This window comes from Pleurodeles waltl, chromosome 6 (assembly GCF_031143425.1).
Source record: "Pleurodeles waltl isolate 20211129_DDA chromosome 6, aPleWal1.hap1.20221129, whole genome shotgun sequence".
Lineage (NCBI taxonomy): Eukaryota > Metazoa > Chordata > Amphibia > Caudata > Salamandridae > Pleurodeles > Pleurodeles waltl.
In genome coordinates, this window is record NC_090445.1 from 337,565,209 (window position 1) to 337,587,663 (window position 22,455).

Genomic DNA, 22,455 nt, shown 5'->3' on the forward strand with positions numbered 1-22,455 from the left:
TTGTTTAAAAACTTTTCTTGGTCTTTCCTCTGAAGAAACTTCAGATTGTCGTTTGACAGGCATTTTCACCAGCAGAAACAGAAGAATAGGCACTGTCCTCATCAGAGACAGGGTTGTCCCTGGATTTCAACTTCTGGAGCCAGATGAGAAGATGACCCTCTCTGTCTTTAAGGGGCTTGGTAGAAAATGTTCTACATACCTTGCAGTCTCTAGGTTTATGGCTCGGATAGAGACAATAAATACAGTCCTTATGCTGATCATCAACATGCAGTCTTTTCTTCATTCAGGTAGCACAAGCTCTAAAGAGCCCTATCTTAGGTGTCTCTGACATGGTAGTCAGTTTGAACCACCTTGAACTATTCCTGAAGAGAGAAAATATCCAAATCCACTCAGAAAGAATTTCTGAGAGAAAAGCTGAGCAGAGCTCAGAGGAGACTCCTTAGCACAACGTGCAGTGGAAAAACTGAGGGAAATCAGCTCCTCAAAGGAGGGTTCTAAGGGGTGGTGGGAGCTGATTGGTTGTCTCTTAAGTTTGGTCCTTTTTTATAAAATGACTGTGAGATGTTACTAAATTAAGAGGCCTAGTGCCTCTGAGCTTTATATGCAATTGAATGTGGTTTTATATTACACCGGAGACTCCCATCTTGACGACGGGGAATGATTCAAGCATGTGATTCTAGGAAAGTTCCAATACTGGAGTAATCTGTTGTTCACTTGGGATGTGTAGTGTAGGTGCATAATTGTTTGCCGTACTAATCTTCATATTAAATATAGTTATATTATTAGTAAAGACTATACGAAGCTGGATATCCACACTTGTGTTTCATAGCTGTTACCCACTGCCACCTCCTTGAGTTAACCTTGACTCCTCAAACTCACAACCTACTGAGAGACAATTCCCAAAAATAAGAGCCTAGACACTTTTGACTGATGTCATGGTACCTGGACCATCTGTACTATTGGGACACATGAGAACATGGACCCTACTGCTATTCCAGATTCTTTGAGTTTCCTAAAGGACTGACTTAAATGTTTTTGGGAAATGGGTTTCAATGACTGAAGTTGCCAGACAGTTACAAGTGCATCCATGTGCTGTAATGTGTCTGCCCCTTTTCCTAGTTTCTTAGTGGCCTGTGTGCAGTGAGGAGCAACTCAGTGGCTTTGAATAGAGGTAACTGGGTATGTGCCAACCATCTCAAATTAAACTCCAGCCTACCATCCAAACATGCATTGGGGTTGCCACCCTACAAAGTTCATAGTAATATAACCTAGCCCCAAAGTCAAAGTTCTAATACCCAGATAAGGAACCACTGCTGGTTGGTGAGTGGGGCACCAGACACAGTTCAGATGTAGACTTTTTATGTCTCCAAATCAGTGTTCCAACTGGTGCTGAGATTTGCGTTTATACCCAAGATAGTTGTTCTGTAGGTGGCTAACTTCTGAGGCCTGTATCACAGTAAAAAAATTGAGAGTGGACTTTTTCAGTGGCAGGAGTACCATGGGGCACACTAATTTCCATTGTAATTTTAAATGTCAGTATCCCCAAAACAGTAGTTCAGACAAACATACTTCTGGCGATTTTGAAATGTGGAGCACTGATGTTGGCCAACTAGATCCAGCCCATGGACAAAGGGCACACCTGTGCTTCTCTTTGTGGCTGGAAAATGACCGATACTAACACACACAACATTCAGGTGGGTCAAGAGTACGAGCTCATCAACAGCCTCTCAACTCACAGATGATACAGTTGGTGCTTTTCAGTTAAGCTCAACTGCCAAATCACCTGACTCCAAGGCATGCTGTCCAACTCAAGCTGTTTTCTAGGCAGACAAGTCTTGCTGAGCCTTGTTGTTGCTGTCAGAAACAGGCCAAGTTTAGTATCCAGTCTAGCCCCAGTGCTCACACTGAAGCACACCAGATCCTAGGCTTGGTCTTATTCTTTTAGGGGAAAAACAGCAACATGAAGAGTACAGGGAGGACTTCTTCTTTAGCTATGCTTCACACCTCCTTCTGTGTCCAAAGTGAATACAGGAACTGGCACTGTAGTGACCATAAATAAACGATTCTGTGCAACACTAGTGTGATGGCAGGGCAGACAGGAAATTAAAAAATGGTGGTAGGATATCAGTCTCACGGTCACTGGTTTCTTTAGAGATTCTGCTTACTAACGCCTTATGGTGCATGTGCTTATGCTAAAGCTGATACACTTCTTCCTTGTTGTCCTCAGTTCTACAGACTTTCTCATACCGAATTGGATTGCAGTTCTAAAATTGAATATGTATGCTCACCACAGACCTGCTGTTTTCTATTGTATATCTACCCCATTATAGATTTAAGCTCCCTCCCACACACGCTGACCTAATAATTTTCACTATATATATTCCGTCATCACAGACCAGAGCCTTCTCTGTCCACAGAGACCTTGTGATATTCACTGTATGTCTTGTATTAAAGACTTAGAGCGTGATTTAGATCTCGGAGGATGGAATACTCCGTCACAAACATGACAGATGTCCCGTCCTCTATATTACAATCTCCATTGAGCATAATGGGATCATAATACGGTGGATGGTACATGGTATGGTATGGATGGTACATCCGTCACGTTTGTGACAGAGTATTTCCCTCCTCCAAGATCTAAATCAGGCCCTTAATCTCCCACTCCTTCCTCAAATACCTGATTTCTCTCTCGGTGGTCACTACTGACCAGTGGTAACTCTGTTTCACTTACCGTGCTGTTACAACTGCCAGTCATCTCTCATTGCAGAACAAAGTGCATTGTTTCGGACACTAATCTGTCTTTCTTTTCTTTGTCTTTGTAACATCCTGGATCCCAGGTTCATCAAAGTCTAAAGGACCACGTTTTTGAGGAGCTTGATCTGCAGAAGGAGCAGGAAAGTATGCACATCATTTCTCTGATGCCAAACCCTGATGCATGTGACGGCCCCAAGGTCAACCTTGTACCTAACAGATCTCCCAATCTTTTGCACGAGGCTGAGTTGCCGAAGGATCCCAAAAAGATGACAATTGCTGTGCCAGCTAGGAAGAAGCGGTGTTTCACTGACGAGCCCCCAGCCTGGGCATGCAAAGGCCTGGTAGGTATCTGCTATCATAACCAAAGCTTATGGGATCCTGGACTGAAAGTAGGGATTTCTGGTCCTTGAAGCCAAGAAACCTTTAAAGGCATCAAGGGAGCCTGGTTTGAAGAAGGAGGCGTCTTGGAATCCTAGGTCAGGGGGAATAAAATTGGTGATAATTCAGGTTGGGAGTAATGGGAGGGAGACAGAAGTAAGAGATCACAGGTCAGATACCTAAGAAAAGAGTGGCATATAGGTCAGTGGAGCAGCTATTTTAAAGTTACCAGATGACTGTTTCATTAGATACACCATGTTTCAGTAACTCAAATGAATGTCTAGATTATTGTGATTTTTTTAATGAAAAGATGGACTTGGAAATGGTGGACCCCATCACATGGATGCATTTGGCACCCTTAGGTTCGGGCTGTTTATTGTGGGACTAAACCTGTTGGGAAAGAGAGGCACTGCATACACTGTAAAAGAGGAGACTGCAATTATTGACCAATTGTGAGTACAGGAACACCACTCTCTACTTCACCTTTCTCTTCCTCATTTCTTTCTTTCTCTACCTTACAGCTCTCTCACTACCTCATGTCTCTCCATATCACAACTCTGCCTACCCAACTTCAAAATGTACTTAATCATTTGATAGCTATCTCGCCTCTCTGTCTAACCCTGTTCCTGCTACTTCACTATTTTACTTTTCTTCTTAACTCTTTTTTCTTTATTTCTACCTCTTTTTCTCTATCATTATATTCCACCTCACTCACTCCCGTTTCTCTCTACATCACCTTCTCTGGTTTAGTTCACCCCCTCTACCTCACTTCTCTTTGATCAATCTGCTGCACCTTTCTAATTTTTCTCAGCACCACTTCTCTGTTTCAACTTACCCTCCTAAGTTACCTCACCATGCTGTCCACATCTGTTGACCTCCCAACTCTACATCACGCTATCTATGTCCCACCTCACTTCTCTTTCTTTTCCTCGCCTGTCTCTTAACTGCACCTCTTTCTCTGCATCTGTTCTATCTTTCTATCCTTTAACCTTTTCTCTCTTCCTCACCCTTATCTTAATCCGCCCATCTTTCTGTACCTTTTCTCAGTGTTCCTCTATCATCTCTCTGTGCTTTGTTGCATTATCCTATGTCTGCCTACCTATTCCTTTTTGTAACTCACCTCTCTTTCTACTTTAACTCTCCACCTTTCTACCTCACCTTCAGTGTATCCCACAACTTAAATTTCTCTCTAAGTTACTTTCTCCTTCTTGCTCCCGTCCAAAAATGTTACTTATGTCTCTTTCATTAACTACCTTTTCCTACTAATATTATGTTTTTGGTCTGGCTACTTCAACTTTTTTTATCTTTACCTAACCTCTCTTCCTATCCCATCTGTCTCTCTACCTCATCGCTGTCTCTTTCATCCTTCTCCCTCTACTTCTCACTATACCATTCTCCAAACTGATTATGAATATCCAGCAATTAAAGAAAAAGTTCCTTATCTTTGGTAATGATCTGTTTGATGGCATGTGTGGTTCTAGATACACATGCTCTGCATACTCCTGCTATCTAATGTTGGGTCTGGAGTGTTGCAAGTTGTTTTTCTTCAAAGAAGCATTTTCGAGTCACGGGATCAAGTGACTCCTTCTCAGTGATAGTGTGCATTGGCATTGACTCCTTTGTTAGATTGTTTTCTATCTGCCGTCGGGTTTGGACGTGTGTGTCTTCGCTCAGCCTTTAGACACGCTCTAGTACAAAATCTTTCCTTCCGTCTTCTCATTATCAATGATATTGTTTCTTGATTGGGTATTCCCATCTTCACGTTCATCTCCTCTCGTCAGTCCGGGCACCGACCACGCTCCCTCAGAGGCAACCTCACCCGTTTCGTGCCTACCCCACCACTCAGCACCAAAGAGTATGCTGAGTTGATGGAACAGGCACACTTTTGCTTCTTTCCTCTGTGCTACTCGAAATTCCCCAACACCGTCCAACATCTGGTGTGTAACCTGTGCCTCTACCCCGATCACCAAGAAGTTACCTGTGATGCCTGCAAATCCTTTTGGTCGAACAAAACTCTTTGAGACCGAATAGCTCATCGGTTGGAGATGGTGGAAAAGAGTCTGGAGAACACCCCAGACATCTTTGGGGAGGAACACGCCCAAGAGTAGCCGGAACAAGAGGAGGCATTCTCCATCCAGGACTCCAATGTCCAGTCAGACATCGAAAACCATAAGGTAACATCTACACGACCAGTGAGTACCCTGGCCCCTCCTGCCCACCCTAAGACTGTTAAAAAGCCCACTCTAGAGGTCACCGGACTGCCACTGCCAGCAGGCAATGGTCGGATCTGAAAAACTTTTTCGGCTGCCCCAACCTCGAGCTCAGCTCCGAAAATAGCCAAGACCAAAATACCGTCTTTGGCTTTGACCTTCAGCACCTCGGTCTGAGATCCTTCGGTCCAAACTTCAGCTTCGAGTACTTTGGTACTCACCCATACAGCTACCACCTCCACCTCGGTGCCAAGCAAACTGCACCAACCGAAATCTTTGGTGCTGAAAACTACAGAGATCAGATCTTCGGAGCAGGACTATAGACAGTCTTCAGCTACACCTTCCCCTGTGGAACCCATTTTGGAGACCATGTACCATGACAGCGCTGCCTCAATATAGAGGAGGGTACAGGGCACATTACTGCTCCCTCCCTACTTTTCAAGAGGAAATTATCCTTCCAAGAGGCTTTAGAAACTTCCACCTCCAAAGAAGGTTACCAAGGACAAGTCTTTCTCCACACCCACCAAGCCTTTTCCACCTCTTTCTCCTCCACCTTCTACACCTCACCCACCCTCTGCTTCTCCTTCACCTCCCACCCTGAATCGTTCACCTCCCTTACCTACTGCTGGAGACCTTACACCTCTGGTATCCCTATCCCCTCTATACACTGGGGAAGATTTGGGTGAGACACAGCAGGACCTAGATCCATGGGACACATACGACTCTGATCCCATGTTGACCAACGATCCACATTTGTAGCTCGCACAAACCTCCCCCCCCAGAAGATATCACATCCTATCGATAGGTAGTAGGTCATGCAGCCACCTTCCATAATGTTGAGCTGCATAAGGACCCAATCAAACAGGACTTCCTGTTTGATACCCTTACAACCACACACAGGGATATACAGTTTCTCCCCATGCTCCCTGGCATGCTTCCTCACGCAAACAAAAATTTGTATAGAACCTGTCCACTCTAGGGTTATCACCCCTAGAGTAAATAAGAAATATAAGTCTGCTCTTTCTGACTCCCTATATATCAGGTCCCAGGTCACTCCAGTCTCCACAGAAAAGGGCCAATAGTCAGGCCACAGGGGGCTCTCCTCCTCCAGATAAGGAGAGTGAAAAACGGAATGTCGCCGGCAAAAAGGTGGCTGCCCAGGCAGCCAATCATTGGAGTATTGCCAATTCACAGGCCTTGCTAACCAGATATGACCGGGCTTACTGGAATGAGGTGGAGGAGCTTCTCCAATTGTTCCCAGATGAGCACCGAAAAAGGGGACAGCAGATTGTTGCACAAGGGCAAACAATCACAAATAATTCCATCCGATGTGCCCTAGATGAGCAGACACAGCTGCTATTCTAAATGTAGAGTTGGGGCTAGTTTAGGAAGCTGGGTTCTGGTTGCAATACCCCACCCACTTTTTGCCTGGTTTTTTTAGGATGCAATTTCGATTGAAGTGCACTGGGTTCCTACTAACCAGGTCCCAGATGCCAGTGTTCCTTCTTTAAAACAAGACACCTGGTCACTTAGTCCCCAAGTGACCAGGCCCTTCAGCCCCCTATAAGACCCTAGTTATGGTACCCCTGGTACCTAGGGCATGGGTAAAGAAGAGGGCCCCTCAGACCTGCAGCACATGTTGTGCCACTCTGTGGGACCAAGCACCAACATTATGCAGACTGCCAATGCATGCTGCGCGACAAGATGCTTCCAAACTTTTAAAAAGCATGTGCTGGACACTGGTCACAATGAGTTCCCTAGCTACATGATGGCTTCTCTGAATCCTGGGATGTTTGGTATCAAACATCTCAGAATAGAAGAATAAACCCTCACTGACCCCAGTGATGCAATTTATTTAAAAACTGCACCCAGAGGCCACCTTAGAAAACCTACCCAGCTACTGGTGTGTTCACTGACTGGTCCAAACCAGTGCAGCTACCCTAGACTGAGTCCTTGGCCCCCTGAGGTGAGGGCCACCGCTCTCGGAGGCCCAGAACAAAGGCCTGCTCTGTGCTGATGTGATAACACCTTGTCCAGAGCAGGATGGACACTCCAGGGCAGGGCGCTTCAAAGGCCTTGCCGCCTTTGAAATGCATCCCAGGTTGGTCCCGATGGCAGAGATGACCGACCCACTGTTCTGACCCCACGTCTGGCTGCAGCAGAGGCGGGAACATTTTTTAAATTAGGAGGAGTGCCCACTTCATCCAGACCCACACCCAGTGTGGATGTGCTGAAGTGGACACTCATTTTCAAATTCCTCCATCTTGCTTGGAAGGAATTAGGCTACTAGGTTTAGGGTTAGGGTTATGTCCACTTTCCCAGCAGAAGTGGTCATAAGAAGGGTGCAATCACCCTAAAGGTGGTCATCCCATTTGGCTACTGCCTGGCACTCCCTGAAACGCCCTGAATTGAGTATTTAGGTGGCACTCCTGAACCCTAGAACTCAGATCCTGACTACCTATGTAGCAGAAGGACAAAGAAGAGTCGACCCAGCAGAAGAAGAGGAGGAAGAAGTAGCTGACCCAGTACCGGCTCTTCACACCTGCCTACTAACCTCACCGAACTTTGCACAAAAAGACTCGTCCTGCAGCTGCAGTTTCAAGAAATCCAGGAAGCCTGCCTACCTTCTAAAAAGACTCAGCAGTGGACCTGCTCAGCAACAAAGTATCTAACAAGGTCTCTGCCGCCTGGAAACTGGACACCTGAAGTGACCTCTACACCCGACGACCTCAACCCGGTGATAAGCCCACCAACAGTAGGGCTCCCCAGCTGTCTTAAGCATGAGTGCGCCCGAGTTATCACCTCTGATGGATTCATCCAAGTCGCCTGCACCCCATGCACGCCGGCCCTCTGTCCCCCAGCCTGGAGGTGAGAGAAAAACTGGACACCTACAGCAACCACTGCACCGGTGACCCTAGATCAGGTGGGTCATCAGTGTCAACGACATCCCCGGCTGCTGAGAGCTCGAGTCGACGCTGGGTTCACCCCTGCCGGACTCCCCTACGGTGCCTGCATCATCAACTCACAGGACCCCCTAACCGAGAGTGCTCCCAAATGAGAAAACCGAACACCAAAAGACACCCCTGCATCCATCACCCTGAGCACAGGAGAAGAGGACCAATGGTGCACCTACGTCCCTGTCGAACCCCCCCCCCCCAAAGTCTACTACCTACCTGTTTGTTGTCCCCAACTGGCTTTCCAGCCAGAGCCTGCAGCCTGTTTGTCAAAGGGTTGATCTCCCATAGGAAGCCATTGGGCACCCAACGCTTTACTGCACCTGTGCACCTGCTGCTCAAGTGCCGCCCTGTGTGACCTGTTGGTGTGGTTCTGACACAGTCCACGTACTTACCTTAACTCCCTGAAATTGGCTTCATACTTAGTTGTAACCCTGTGTTTGCTGAACAGTGTTTTTCCTCTGTTTGTTTTTGAAACTGCAAAGTATTTATGCTTAAAAGTCTACTTAACTGATTATGAAGTTCTTGAGGTTTGTAACATATATTTAAAAAGTGTTATTTTTCTAAATTGATCTCAGATGTATTCTTTGAGTGTGTCTTATTTATTGCCTCTGTGTGTACAACAAATTCAGCGTTAGTGCTATCTACTTTTGCCTCTGCAATACCAATTGGGGATCCACTGGACTCTATTCACAATGTAGTTAATTTTGGTGTACTATATGGAGAGCCAGCTTCCTACAGCTAGCATACCCCAAACCAGCCTGCGTTAAGAGTTTTCAGTCTCTTCTCCACCAGTTTCAGAAGAATCACACATACACAGTCAGGACTATCATGCACCTGTTAAGATGATGGTGTCCTGCATTGCCATCGTTCCCCATGCCAGACTCCACATGCATCAACTACACAGTGTCTGCCATGTCAGTGGTCTCAGTCACAGGGTCACCCAGAGGATCTAATGTTGTTAGACCGCCATACTCACTGCTCTCTGCAGCGGTGGAATAACATCAACCTGTTGAAAGGGCGGCCTTTTCCGGACCCTGTGCCTCAGATCATTCTGACCACGGATGCATCACCGATGGGTTGGGACGCTCACCTTCAAGACCTCACCATGTAAAATATAAGTTTAACATCTAAAGTGTGTAGATCTCTTTCCGCAAGTGAGTGAGGCTGTAGGAAAAAGACTGGTAGTTTAATAGATTAATTGTTTTGGAATTGGGAAACCAATTTAGGAAGGAACTTTGGGTTTGTGCAAAGGACCATCTTGTTCCTATAGATCTGAAGAAAGGTTCTTCCAAAGTTAGGGCCCGGAGCTCACTAACACGTCTGAGTGATGTGATAGCGACTAAGGGCGCCACTTTCTAAGAAAGATACTGAAGAGGGCATAAATGAAGTGGCTCAAAAGGCAGGCCCACAAGCCTGGTAAGCACTATATTGAGGTTTCAGGATGGTACAGGAGGCACTCTGGGTGGAATAAACTTTTTAAGGCTTTCCATGAAAGCTTTAATGACTGAGGTTCTGAAAATGGAAGTATTTTGTCTACTCTGTAGATATGCAGCTATAGCTGCGAGATGTAAACGAATGTGTAAGCTAAATTTGCTTTCTGTAAGTATAACAAATAACAAACAATGGGGGTCATTACAACCCTGGCGGTCAAAGACTGCCAGGGCTGTTGTGGCGATTGCGCCGCCAACAGGCTGGCGGTGCAATCCAGGGAATTATGACAGCGGTGGAAGCGCCGCGGTTGCACCGCCGGGGCCAGCGGTTTCCTGCCACATTTGCCCCGGCGGTGATAATCCACCGCTGCCCAGGGGATTACGAGTCCCGGGCCCCATGCAGCTTTTCACTGTCTTCATAGCAGACAGTGAAAAGCGCGACGGGTGCAACTGCACCCATCGCACGGCTGCAACACCGCCGGCTCAATTTGGAGCCGGCTCCTGTGTTGCAGCTGATATCCCCGCTGGGCCGGCGGGGATCTCATAATGACCGCAGCGGGAGTGCGGCTGCATTGGCGGCCGCCCGGCGGTCAGCCACCTGCCAAGGTCATAATGAGGGCCAATGTCTTGGACAGTAGCTTTAATGGGATTAATATGTTTGGGTTGGCAGTAGCATTTTGCAGCATAACATGCTCTGGTTGTGGGTCTACAAGCTTCCTTAACCCCTCCACTGCCAGGCCTTTCCTACGTCAGGTGATAGGCCTTTTTTTGGCTATTTGGAGCAGTTTGCGCTTAGGCACCTCATAACGTTTTGTCTACATAAGCCTCCCACACCAAATTTGCATCCTTTTTTCCAATATCCTTGAGCTTCGATTCTAGAGGTACCCACAGACTGTGGGTTCTCCTGAAGGAGACCAGGAAATTAGCCAAAATTGAGCTTAAATATCGTTTTTTTAAAAACAAAAATGGGAAAAAGGGCTTCAGAAGAAGGCTTGTGTTTTTTCCCTGAAAATGGCATCAACAAAGCGTTTGTGGTGCTAAAATCACCATCTTCTCAGCTCTCAGGAAAAGGCAAACTTGAATCAGAAAACCTAATTTTTCAACACAATTTTGGCATTTTACTGGGACATACCCCATTTTTACTATATTTTGTGCTTTTAGCCTCCTTCCAGTTAGTGACAGAAAGTGGTATGAAACCAATGTTGGATCCCGGAAAGCAAAACTGAATTCAGCAAGGGGTCATTTGTGTGTATCCTATAAGGTTTTCCTACAGAAAATAACAGCTGAAATAAATAAATATTCAAATTAAGGTGAAAAAACAGCCATTTTTCTCCACGTTTTACTCAGTAACTTTTTATTGCGATGTCAGATTTTTTAAAGCAATATACCGTTACGTCTGCTGGACGCTTCTGGTTGCTGGGTTATATAGGGCTTGTAGGTTCATCAAGAACCCTAGGTGCCCAGAGCCAATAAATGAGCTGCACCTGGCAATGGGTTTTCATTGTATACCGGGTATACAGCAATTCATTTGCTGAAATATAAAGAGTGAAAAATAGGTATCAAGGAAGCCTTTGTATTTCCAAAATGTGCACAAGATAAGGTGTTGAGAAGGAGTGGTTATTTGCACATCCCTCAATTCCGGGGTGCCCATACTACCATGTGAATTACAGGGCATTTCTCAAATAGACGTCTTTTTTACACACTGTCTTGCATTTGGAAGGAAAAATTTTAGAGAAAGACAAGGGGCAGTAACACTTGTTTTGCTAGTCTGTGTTCCCCCAAGTCTCCTGATAAAAATGGTACATCACTTGCGTGGATAGGCCTAATGCCTGCAACAGGAAACGCAACATGGACACATCACATTTTTTACATTGAAAACTGACATGTTTTTTGTAAAGTGACTAGCTATGGATTTTGACCTCTAGCTTAGCCAGCACCTAGGAAAACCTACCAAACATGTGCATTTTTGAAAACTAGACACCTAGGGGAATCCAGAAATGGGTGACTTGTGGGGCTCTCGTCAGGTTGTTACCCAGAATCCTTTGCAAACCTCAAAATTTGGCCAAAAAAACACTTTTTCCTCACATTTCGCTGACAGAAAGTTCTGGAATCTGAGAGGAGCCACAAATTTCTTTCCCCCAGTGTTCCCCCAAGTCTCCTGATACAAATGGTACCTCACTTATGTGGGTAGGCCTAGTTCCCACGACAGGAAATGCCCCAAAACGCAACGTGAACACATCACAATTTCCCAAAGCAAACAGAGCTGTTTTTCGCAAGGCGCCTAGCTGTACATTTTGGCCTCTAGTGCAGCCGGCACCTAGGGAAATCTAACAAACCTATACATTTGTTAAAACTAGACACATAGGGAAATCCAGACTGGGGTGTCTTGTGGTACTCTCACCAGGTTCTGTCACCCAGAAACCTTTGCAAACCACAATATTTGTCTAAAAAAAAAAAAAAAAAAAAATTTCCTCACATTTCAGCGATGCAAAGTTCTGGAATCTGAGGGAAGCCACAAACTTCCTTCCACCCAGCATACCCCCTAGTTTCCCATTAAAAATGGTGCCTCACTTGTGTGGGTAGGCCAGTGCCCGCAACAGGCATCACCCCAAAACGCAACGTGGACACATTACATTTTTCCACTGAAAACAGACTTGATTTTGGCAAAGTGCCAAGCTGTGGATTTTGGCCTCTTGCTCAGTGGGCACCTACGGAAACCTAGCAAACCTATAAATATTTGAAAACTAGACACCTAGGGAAATCCAGAATGGGGTGACTTACGTGGCTCTCACCAGGTTCTGTCACCCCGAAACCTTTGCAAACCTTAAAATTTGTCTAAAAAAAACACATTTCCCTCAGCTTTCAACGATATAAAGTGCTGGAATCTGAAGGGAGCCACAAACTTCCTTCCACTGAGCAGTCCCCCAAGTCTCCCGATAAAAATGATCCCGCACTTATGTGGTTAGGCCTAGTGCCTGTGACAGGGAAGGTCCCAAAATGTATTATGGCGATAATGATAACTAAGGTAAGTGTACTAATTAGTCCTGGGATCGGGAACCATTTACAGAAACCTATCAAACCCAGACATTTCTGAAAAGTAGACATCAAGGGGAGTCCAGAGAGGTATAGCTTGTGAGGATTCCCCAAAGTGTTTTTTCCCCAGAATGCCCTGCAAAGGTAAAATGTTGAATAAAAGCACTATTTCTGCATTTCTGGGATGTAAACTACAGGAACATGAAGGCATCCACAAACTGCTTACTACCCAGCGTTCCCCAACTTTTCCCGATAAAAATGGTATCCCACTGGTGTGCCTGTGACAAGAATGGATCACACAACGGTAAATGGTAGTCCTTACATGAGGTCTACTGTTGACACTGGGGTGATCCATTCCTGACGCAGGCACTAAGCACATGTAGTGATTTTATCAGGACAAGTGGGTAAACGCTGAGTGGTAGGAATTTTGTGGATCCCTGCATATTCCTGTGGTTTGTGTGGCAGAAATGCAAGGAAAAATAGAGTTTTTATTCAACGTTTAACCTTTGTAGGGTATTCTGGATAGGAAGACTTTAAGGAATCCACAGAAGCCACACCTCCATGGACTCCCCTGGGTGTTTAGTTTTCAGAGAAGTCTGGGTTTGGTATGGCCGCCAAGCCCAGGACCAAAAACTGAGGTGCCCGACTTACAAAACCAGGTTGCTGTGATAGATAATTTTGATGCATCCACAACATGATTTGGACCCTTCGCTGTTATGGCCCTGTGTGAAGATGGGGGTTACCCAAACCGTGTGAGTCATCCAGAAGGACTGCAAGGTGGGTTTCTGCACTAACCACATTTTGAGCGTAAGGCCCAAAAATATCTTCAACTCCACCAGCGAAGTGGAAGTCCACTGGTGTGTCCTAGAACGATGCCCTAGTGTGCCTCCATGCTCCCTCAGAAATTGTTCTGCACGCAAATTTGTGTGCTGAACAATTTGGAAGTCAACATCCAAAAAGAGATGGAGGTAGTTGACTGGCAAAAAGTTAAGTGTATCGATTTTACATCCAGCATCACCAATAAAAGGTGGAATTTGGGGCAGAACTAAATTGGGGGGCTGCAAGAGAGCACTCTGTCTGTGCTTGCCGCCGCACGCACCTGCTATCTGGGTTGGGCTTACCTGCTGTTGTCCGGCTGCACAGACTGTGTTTGTCAAGGGACAGCACAACTATCTTCATCGCCTCCCTCAGAATCACTGGAAGAGTTGTTGTATGGGACGCCGACTGAAAAATCACTCCTAGAGTCTGCTACATTGTCCTCTCCCTCAGATGCAGTATCTGCTGTCTCAGTCTCTGATAATGTATCAGAGCTGTTCTCCATAACCCAAGTTAGGGCTTAAGCAGCAGTCATCCAACGAGACGCTATCTCTGCTACTGGCTAAACTGTCCCTCTGAAACACTAGCTTATGTAGACGGTCACAAAATTGCTTGTGGGTGTGTGTGTGATGTGTGTAACAGTAAATGTCAGTCACCATACCTTCGCTTCTTCCCTTAATAAGCAAGTTCTTTTAAGACACTGGGGAAAAAAACAAAAAAAGACACACTATGACTTCACCTTGCCACATACCTATCATCACAGTCTTTAGTGCCTGTGGCGCCCAATCTGACAATCATTTTTGGTACTTCCACTCCCATGACCTCCTCAGATTCCCTCACTACCACCCAGCAAAAGTGCCCTTCATCTCTCCATAGCCCCCTCTCTCATACATTTCATTTGTTTTAAAGTGCAGGTAATAGCTGGCTTTACTAATCCACTCAGCTATTCACATAAAGTACAGATTTGTTCTTTGCAGCAGACATATAAACCTTCTGTGCTACTTTATGGCATCAAAACTGCCACTAGACAAAAGTCTGATCTCTTTCTCTAGAAGGAACATAATCACAAGAGTTATCTTGACATTTTTATTGCTGCCTAAAAGGTAGGGTCGAATCGCCTCGGTGGAGTAAGTGCATTGCTTTGAAGGCCTGTGCTGTGATACAACCGGTGGCAAAAGGTACTGCTGTGGAGTAATTTGGGTGGGGGCCTCTTGGAAGGGTGGGGCATACCCCCTTTCTACAATCTGAAGGACCCAGTAGTCTAAAGTTCAAGTTCATTGACAGTTCAAAAAATAGCATTTTCATCGTCATACAGACTTAAAAAGAATAAAAGCACACTAATAAAACAGTAAAAATAATCCTATAATTTCACATAGAATCACCATCCAAAGTGTAGGACAATAGGTAATAATAATTAATCATTATAATAGTATGGTACAGTACACCATGACATCAACCTCTGGGTCTCCATTCGCTACTCAATTTGGATCCAATTCTCCATGCTGAAAATAAAAATTTGGAGACTGCCATTACAACCACAGAGGAGGAATCACTCTTACATATCCTCAGGGAGCTCACTCTATCCGCTATTGATCAGATCCTGCACAACGGAACAAAGGATGGACAAAGGATCCTCCCAGAACTCCATGAGCCCAAACTCGGTCCATGCCCTTTTCATGCCTCCTAACCACTTGAACTTTCAAGTATGGAACTGGAGGCTAGGAATAACACTAACTCTGAAACAAGATTTATCCCTACATCAAGTGAAATGGGGGCCCCGGGGATTTCCATTTCCCAACCCAGTAATGGCTCTTAAAAAGTTGTTTTATTTGATCCCCGGGGAGGGAAAATTGCAGCAGCCCCATAGAGTGCCGCACCCCATACCTGCATTTTATGAATTTCTATTGCAGGACCAATGAGAAACCACTAGTCTAAAAGCTGTTGCCTTCTAGGACTTTGGAAAGGAGAACACCTGACCTCCCACAGGCCTCAGATGCTCTGATAAGGGCAAAGTAGAGGTTATTTCCCAATGTGGAAGAAGAGGAGGCCACCTGCTGTATAACTTACCCATTGACCTTGCCTCTCCTATATTGTTTGAACAGTGTGCTCTGTGACGCCTGTGGTTTGTCTCTGGTTGCAAAAAGTAAAAACTCTGAATTATCCGAAAACAGCTGATAGTCTTTCTGGGGAAACTACAATACAAGTGAAGGAGCTGTAGCACTTAAAGCATTTCAGTTCTGAATCAGCCTAGTTTACAAACAACTTAGCTCCTTCAAATGGAAGTTCCATCAAGGTAGCCAGGACATTGCTGAAGACGTCTGAGGATCTTAGCCATACCAAGGAGCCCATTGCTTGTGCGACTGAATCAGCCATATCAAGTGCAGCCTTGATTATGTGCTTGGAGCGTCCTGTCAGTTTTTTCCCCAATATGTCTTTTCTTTTGAATGATATGGAAGTTGGGAATGCACCAGGTGAGGCATGTCCCACAAGGCTTGGCTGTACCTTCCAAGATGGCATGTCACTTTAAGGAACTTGAGTGGCAGGCTGCTGGCTGAGAACATTTTCTTCCCAACTGCTGCAAGCGTTTCCATGTAAGCAGGTGATCCAGGAAAGGCAGAGGAAATGTAATTTGCCTAGGAGTCTGACTCACTAGGTTCTTAGGTGGACCCAAACGTATAGTGGGCCCTCCTGGACTGTCCTATCCAGTCTGGCTTAAAGCCTATTCACAGCTGGTACAGAGGTTGGGATTTCCCAGGCCATCAAGACTGGGTGTAGAAGGGTTTAATTAACCAGCAGCAACAGCTTGGAAGATTGCTGCACTGGCTGTGGAACTTCAGTGAGGAGGTTGGACATCATCTTCACAGTAGGAAGTGGTAGTTCAAGGATCTCAGCCACTTTGCAGATAACTGTATGAAAGTAAGGCACTTCAGGAGGAGTGGGCCAGCAGGAAACCCCATCTCTGTTTCCAAGGATGTGTCATGGCAACACTCATTACGTTAGATGATTGGTTGTGTCTGACTGGACGGGGTAGCAAGCATGTGGCCTCACTGCTGTGGTCCGTGTCATGCGATATGACCTTAGGCAATTCAAGAGAATCAGGCTGAAAGAGCTCATGCTTGGTATGCCTTTATAACTGCCTAAAGCATTTTGACTGCTTTTCATCCAACAAACATTGGACCTTCCTCCTGGATCTTTGAATAGGTTCCGGGAACTTAGAAGGAGGGTGACTACCTGATGACCCCAGAGGAAGTAGAGTTGTCGTAATCAGTGTCTGCAGCCTGGGCAGGGCCAGGGTCGGCTGCGATGTCACCGCTGGTGTCATATCTTCTGTGGGGCTAATGACTAGCTCCATTTCAGAGGAAAATCACCCCAAGAAGGGGGAGAGCTGTGGGGACTTATCTCTAGATGAACAACACTGCTTCCTCTTCTTGTGTTTGTAGCATTTCTCCCTTGACGATTTTGACAACGGCAAAAAGGGGGGTTGGCTTAAATCTTGGCCTAGATCTGTCCTGGCGCTCCTCATGGTCTTGGGCCATAAACAGCTTGGTCTCCTTTTCTTCTATGGCACTGGGATGCATATTGAAGTAAGAAGTCATTCGACCCTGTGTTGTGATCTGACCCGAGAAAGCACTAACAGATATCTCAGGGATTTGTAATGTTGTAATCCCTACAGGGTTTGAAACCTGAACTTTGAGGGGGGGGGGGGGGGGGGGGACACTAAGCACTCCCTAAATTCTTCAGGAAACATTGTGAGGAAAACTGTCTCAGAGAAGAGAGAGCTCCGAATTCTACCCGAGAAGTGTAAACAAGCATTGACAAAGCCAACAGGTATCGGCAGTCTGAGAGCTATTGCGTTGGCAATGTTAATCCTTTTGTGTATGTATCAATAAAAACAGCCTGAGAGGCATACACAAATGTATTTCCATTGCCAATGCCTTTAGCTCTCAGATTGCCAAGACCGATTGACTTTGTCAATGCTTGCTTCATCTTTCACGTCCCATGGCTGGGGGAGAAGGAAGGATCGATAATCGCCATTCCCCTTCACCTTGGACATTTGTTTTAATTTGGATGGCCATAAAATCCCCTGGGAAACGGTGACGTTGAAAGAGGTTTTGGGCAGTTATAATTGCAGATATTTTGTTGGGCTGCCTGTTGCCTGCTGTTGCCAGGACTTTGAGCCCCAGAATCACCTGCGGGCACCCACAGAGACAAGGGGCGGGGCTGCACACTTCATTGTGCTACGTAGCCTTCAGCACAGCCTGCTGCATGGGACGCGCCGTGCCGGCGGGTGAAGACCGGGCCAAGACGTGCCCGCCATAGCTCGAAAGAGGCCAGACTGGGGACTCCTTTATTCATCATGCATCCACTGGGCTTTGGAGTAAAAAGGGAAAAGGGAAAAGAGGAAGGCCTTTGACTGTGTTACCACTTTACTAGTGGCTCGGTTAATCTCCCCAGCAGTAATTTGATACTATGGGGAAACTAAAGGTGGCTGTGGGAGTGGGGGGCAGCCCCTCAGCCTCAATACTCAGCTTCTACAATTGATAACTTTAGTGCGGGCAGTTGACTTGGTAGCGCATGAAACCAAGCTTGCGGAACGCCGACTCTCCCTAACTTCTGATACCCTGATGCAGATGCCTGTACTATCACCAAAGGTAGAAGGGCGTAGGAGTGCTAGTGCATTCGCACCAGCAGACTGACTGTCATGTAGAGGGCCAAGTGGCAGGACTGGTGTCTGTCCCTACACTAACTTTGTTGGAGTCCGAATCCGAAGGAGGAGAGGGTAGTCAAATGATGGAAAAGGGTGCCAACAAGGGGTCTGTGACAGGGGATACCGTAATGACGACTCGCAGTCAGCGGTTTACTGTGCAAATTGTCTTTATTAATTGATACTAATAAGGTATAGTTCAGGTTTTGTTTGTTCCTTTGTTCGGCCTTCTGGGATCACAGGGTGGTCATATTCTTCTGCTTTTTTTATTCCAGATGGGTTCTCAGGAGGTGCATGTGGAAAAGAAGCAGACAAAGACAATGGTGAGTGGACTGGTAAGTTTCTTTCTGTTTTTTCCCTAAACTGCTTTCTCTGTCTTCTTTTATGGTCTACTGCTCTTTTCTTCGGATTATGCTCCCTTTTCTCTAGGTCTGTCTTGTCTTACTTTCGTCTTGTCTATCTTCTGTTCTTCTGTGATTGTTTTGTTTCGCTCTCTCTCTATCTTTTCGTCTCTGAGGTTTCTCACTTTTCTAATCACTGTTGTTGCAGGATGCATAAACAAGGTAAACTAAATCTTGGACATTCTTTGTCTTTTCCCTTTTCTTTTGCTTGTTTTGTTATGATAACCTTCGGTTAGGTCGCTTCTATAATGAACCAAATCTCTTTTCTTACTTTAAACTAATAAGGAAGAAAGAAAATCAACAAACAACAAAACCGAAATCCCCATATCACTGAGTCTATATTGGAGTATAGTATGTAAACAGCCTGTCTCCCTCCTGCTCCCCACTCGTACTGCAGGAAAAGATTAGACCTGTGTTCTTGTACCTGCCAAGGCCACACTCTCCCCAGAGCGTGGCCAGATCTCTGGTTTTCTGCCTCCTGATCCTCCAGACTCTGAAGCGGTGAAAGAACCGCCGTCTTTGGGCACTGCTTGCTGGGCTCGGCGTCTGCTGGACAGGGGTGAACTCGGACGGGTCGTCCAACTTCTCCGGTCGTTCCTCCTCGTGCCGCTCCTCCTGGGGTTGCCTCTGCTGGTGACGAGGGGATTTGTAAATCCCTCCTCGACGTAACCCGGGGGAAGACAGAGGCAGCACCAGCAGAGGCGGCTGCCTCTGTCTTCCGTGCTGCTGCTGCCGCCTCTGCTGGTGCTGCCACTGCCTTCCCCCGGGTCACGTCGAGGAGGGATTTACAAATCCCCTCTTCACCCGGATGTTGTTGGGGATTGGAGCGTGGCAGGAACACAGCCGGTTCAGGTAGGTCGGTTGCAATGGTGCCCCTGGGGTACTGCGGGATCAACACCGTCTCGGTCGACCCATGACAGGGTCCCAGACACAGGATATGGATTTTATTTTATTTTTATTTTATTTAATGCGTTTTTATATAGCGCGGACTTTACCCGAAGGTGTCAGAGCGCTTCACAATAGGCAAAGTAAAGATACAAGAGGAGAAAAATGACAAGTGAGCCTGTTACAAAAACAAGCGTTACATTACAAGAGGCAATCGTGATAATTGTGCACGTATCAAGAGCAAAAAATAAACGAGGTAGCAAACGATACGTTATGAGAGGAAAAAGTGACGTGTGCAGGTTACAAGAGTAAATAAAGTACGAATAGAGGTAAAAAAAGTTGCAATCAATGGTAGACACTCAAAGCACTAAAACAATAGTTACGTTACATGAGGCAGTGGTGGCCGTTGTGCATGTATCAAAAGCAAACAAGATATAAGAGGTAGAAAATGATACGTTGAAAAGGAAAGGTGCCGTGTGCATGTTACAAACGAGTACAAGATACAGGTAGAGGTAAAATACTGCACTAAATGGCAGACACTCAAAACACAAAAACACCCTTGGAAGGCACTTCTATAGGCATGGAGAACAGAATATCCTATACTGGAAGGACTTCCTTCTGAAAACAGAGGGCTTGAATTAACTTTGGAAGTGTCTTTGAAGGAGGAGAGCTTTGAGGTCAGTTTTGAAGGCCTGGGAAGAGGTGGTGGTCCGAAGCTGAGGCGGAAGTGAGTTCCAGATTCTCACCGCGTTGCCTGAAAAGGATTGGGCCATCAATCTTTCCTTCTTGAAAATGGGAGGTTCAAGCAATAACTTTTCTGCATTACGTGATGGTCTGGAGCCCCCAGAGAGTTTCAGTTTATTCACCAGGTAGCGAGGGGAGGAGGAGTGCAAGGCTTTGTGGGTGATACATGCAGTTTTGTAGATAGATCTTGCCTCTATGGGAAGCCAACGGAGGGTGGATAAAATGGGTGTGATGTGGTCGCTTCTTTTGGCCCCATATATGAAACGAGCTGCTGAATGGAGAATAGACTTCAGGGGGGAAAGGTGGGATTTGGGAAGGCCAGTAAGAAGAGAGTTGCAGTAGTCCAATCTAGAGAGAACCAGCGCTTGGACCAGGGTTTTAAGGTCGTACTCCGGGAAGAAGCGACGAATCCCCCAAAGAAGGCGCAGTTGGTGTCGAGCAGACTTTGCAATGGAGTTAATGTGGGAGAGTAGATTAAGTTTTTTGTCGAGAATGACACCAAGGGATTTTGCGCTCTCGACAATGATGGGCTTATTGTTCATTAGATTGATCTGATCCATCCATGTTTGCACTGGGGGATGAGAAAGGGAGGAGGAAAGGAGGAGGAATTCTGTTTTGGAGGGATTCAGGATCAGTTGATGAGTTACCATCCAGTTTTGAATGGAGTCGAGGGTAGAGCTAAGGAAGGAGAGATCGTGATCGTGATCGTAATGTGCAACCTCAATCCCCCTCATGTGAGACCCTGGATTTGGTGAAGGCATGTCTAAGTGAATTGTTGGATAGCAAACTTTGCCCAATTTTACATTGTTTAGACAAAATTGAGGTTAATTTAAACCAATTGATTGAAATGTCTAAAACTTGAGGAGGGAAATAAAATGAGGGTGGGGTCGTTCTAACATCAGAACCATCAACACATCCTGAAAACCCATTGTGTTCCCCTCCTGGGTGATGGATCTCATACAACTATTTTTAACCACCAATCTTTAACACAGCAGAAGTGCCATTCTGGTAACTCACATATTAGGGACCTGGGGGCGGTACTCCTTTGCCAACAGACCATTATACATCTGTCTGAACAATGTCAAGTTCAAACAGGGGGAAGACTACTTAACTTGGTATCTGCTCAAAGCGTAAGTGCAATCTAATTGGTACAGAGAATCCTGTTTTTATTAACCTCCCTCCAGGTTCATGCCCGTACATTATCATATTGGCTAATGTCCCCCTTTTGCCAGCAGGTCAGCCTGAGTCCACACTATCCCTTAAAAACAAGTTTTTTTTTTTTTGGCTTTATCAAAGATTACATTTTTAATGGACCTTGGCCAAAGAGATTTTACTCGTTAGACGAGCAGGTGGTATTGGCCCCCTAAAGGAATATAAAGCAGGACTGGATAAGGAGGAAACGAGCCTAGAACATCGTTGGAGGCAGCACTCTAATGATAGCAGGCAGGGTTTTTTTGAGGGATGAAGCAAATGCTTCATAATGGTGGCAGTAGTGAAATGTAGAAATGACAAAGGGTAAGGTTCACAGTATTTTAGTGCTGCATAAAGAGAAATGCAGAGCTGTGAGGGGAGGACGTAAGTGCATTTATCAGTCAACTATTCTGATGAAATATTCCCACATCCAACAGTGCTTTGAGTGCATGATAGGGGAGTAGGACCAGCTTGTTCGAAATGGGAGGGGGCACTTATCTATTCCGTGGTTTCGGAGGGTTGGTAACACCAGCCTCTGACTGGTGTAGCTTCCTTCAAGAGTTCTCCCGCGTGCACTTGAAAGCTGAAATGCTCTTCTTCGCATTGTAGCTTCTCACACATCAAAACCCAGCTTTTTAACTACAGACTTCACCAGCAGCAGCACGGACTGAATAAAACACCTGGGCTCCTACAAATAAAAGCGTGTTCACTGACATCCGTTATTACAAACCCTCTGTGTTTCTGTGCTTGCAGGTGGAACTAAGGGGCTATGTGTGCACCTTATTGCCAATCTAAACAGCAAAGTCACCTTCAAAGCACAGCAAGCAGCCTGGCTTCTGGTTGCGAACTTCAATTGTGCCAGTAAATCATAATGCCCGCGCCCCCACCTTAGCCACCTCTGTTTTTATTATGTGGAAAATAGGGTGACCACCCGTCCGTAAATTTCACGGA

At 45.8% G+C, this 22,455-nt stretch overlaps 1 protein-coding gene across 4 annotated transcripts in view; it reads left to right on the forward strand.

Moving 5' to 3' along the window:
* ACIN1 (apoptotic chromatin condensation inducer 1) overlaps positions 1 to 22,455 on the forward strand; it is a 729,433-nt gene that overhangs the window by 395,250 nt on the left and 311,728 nt on the right. For 3 of the 4 annotated variants that reach the window (XM_069238220.1, XM_069238221.1, XM_069238223.1), the window contains exons 8-9: positions 2,838 to 3,095; positions 18,559 to 18,618. In XM_069238220.1, the coding sequence (XP_069094321.1) occupies positions 2,838 to 3,095; positions 18,559 to 18,618 (318 nt within the window). The remainder of the gene's footprint in view (positions 1 to 2,837; positions 3,096 to 18,558; positions 18,619 to 22,455) is intronic. The other variant, XM_069238222.1, reaches the window with a different exon arrangement.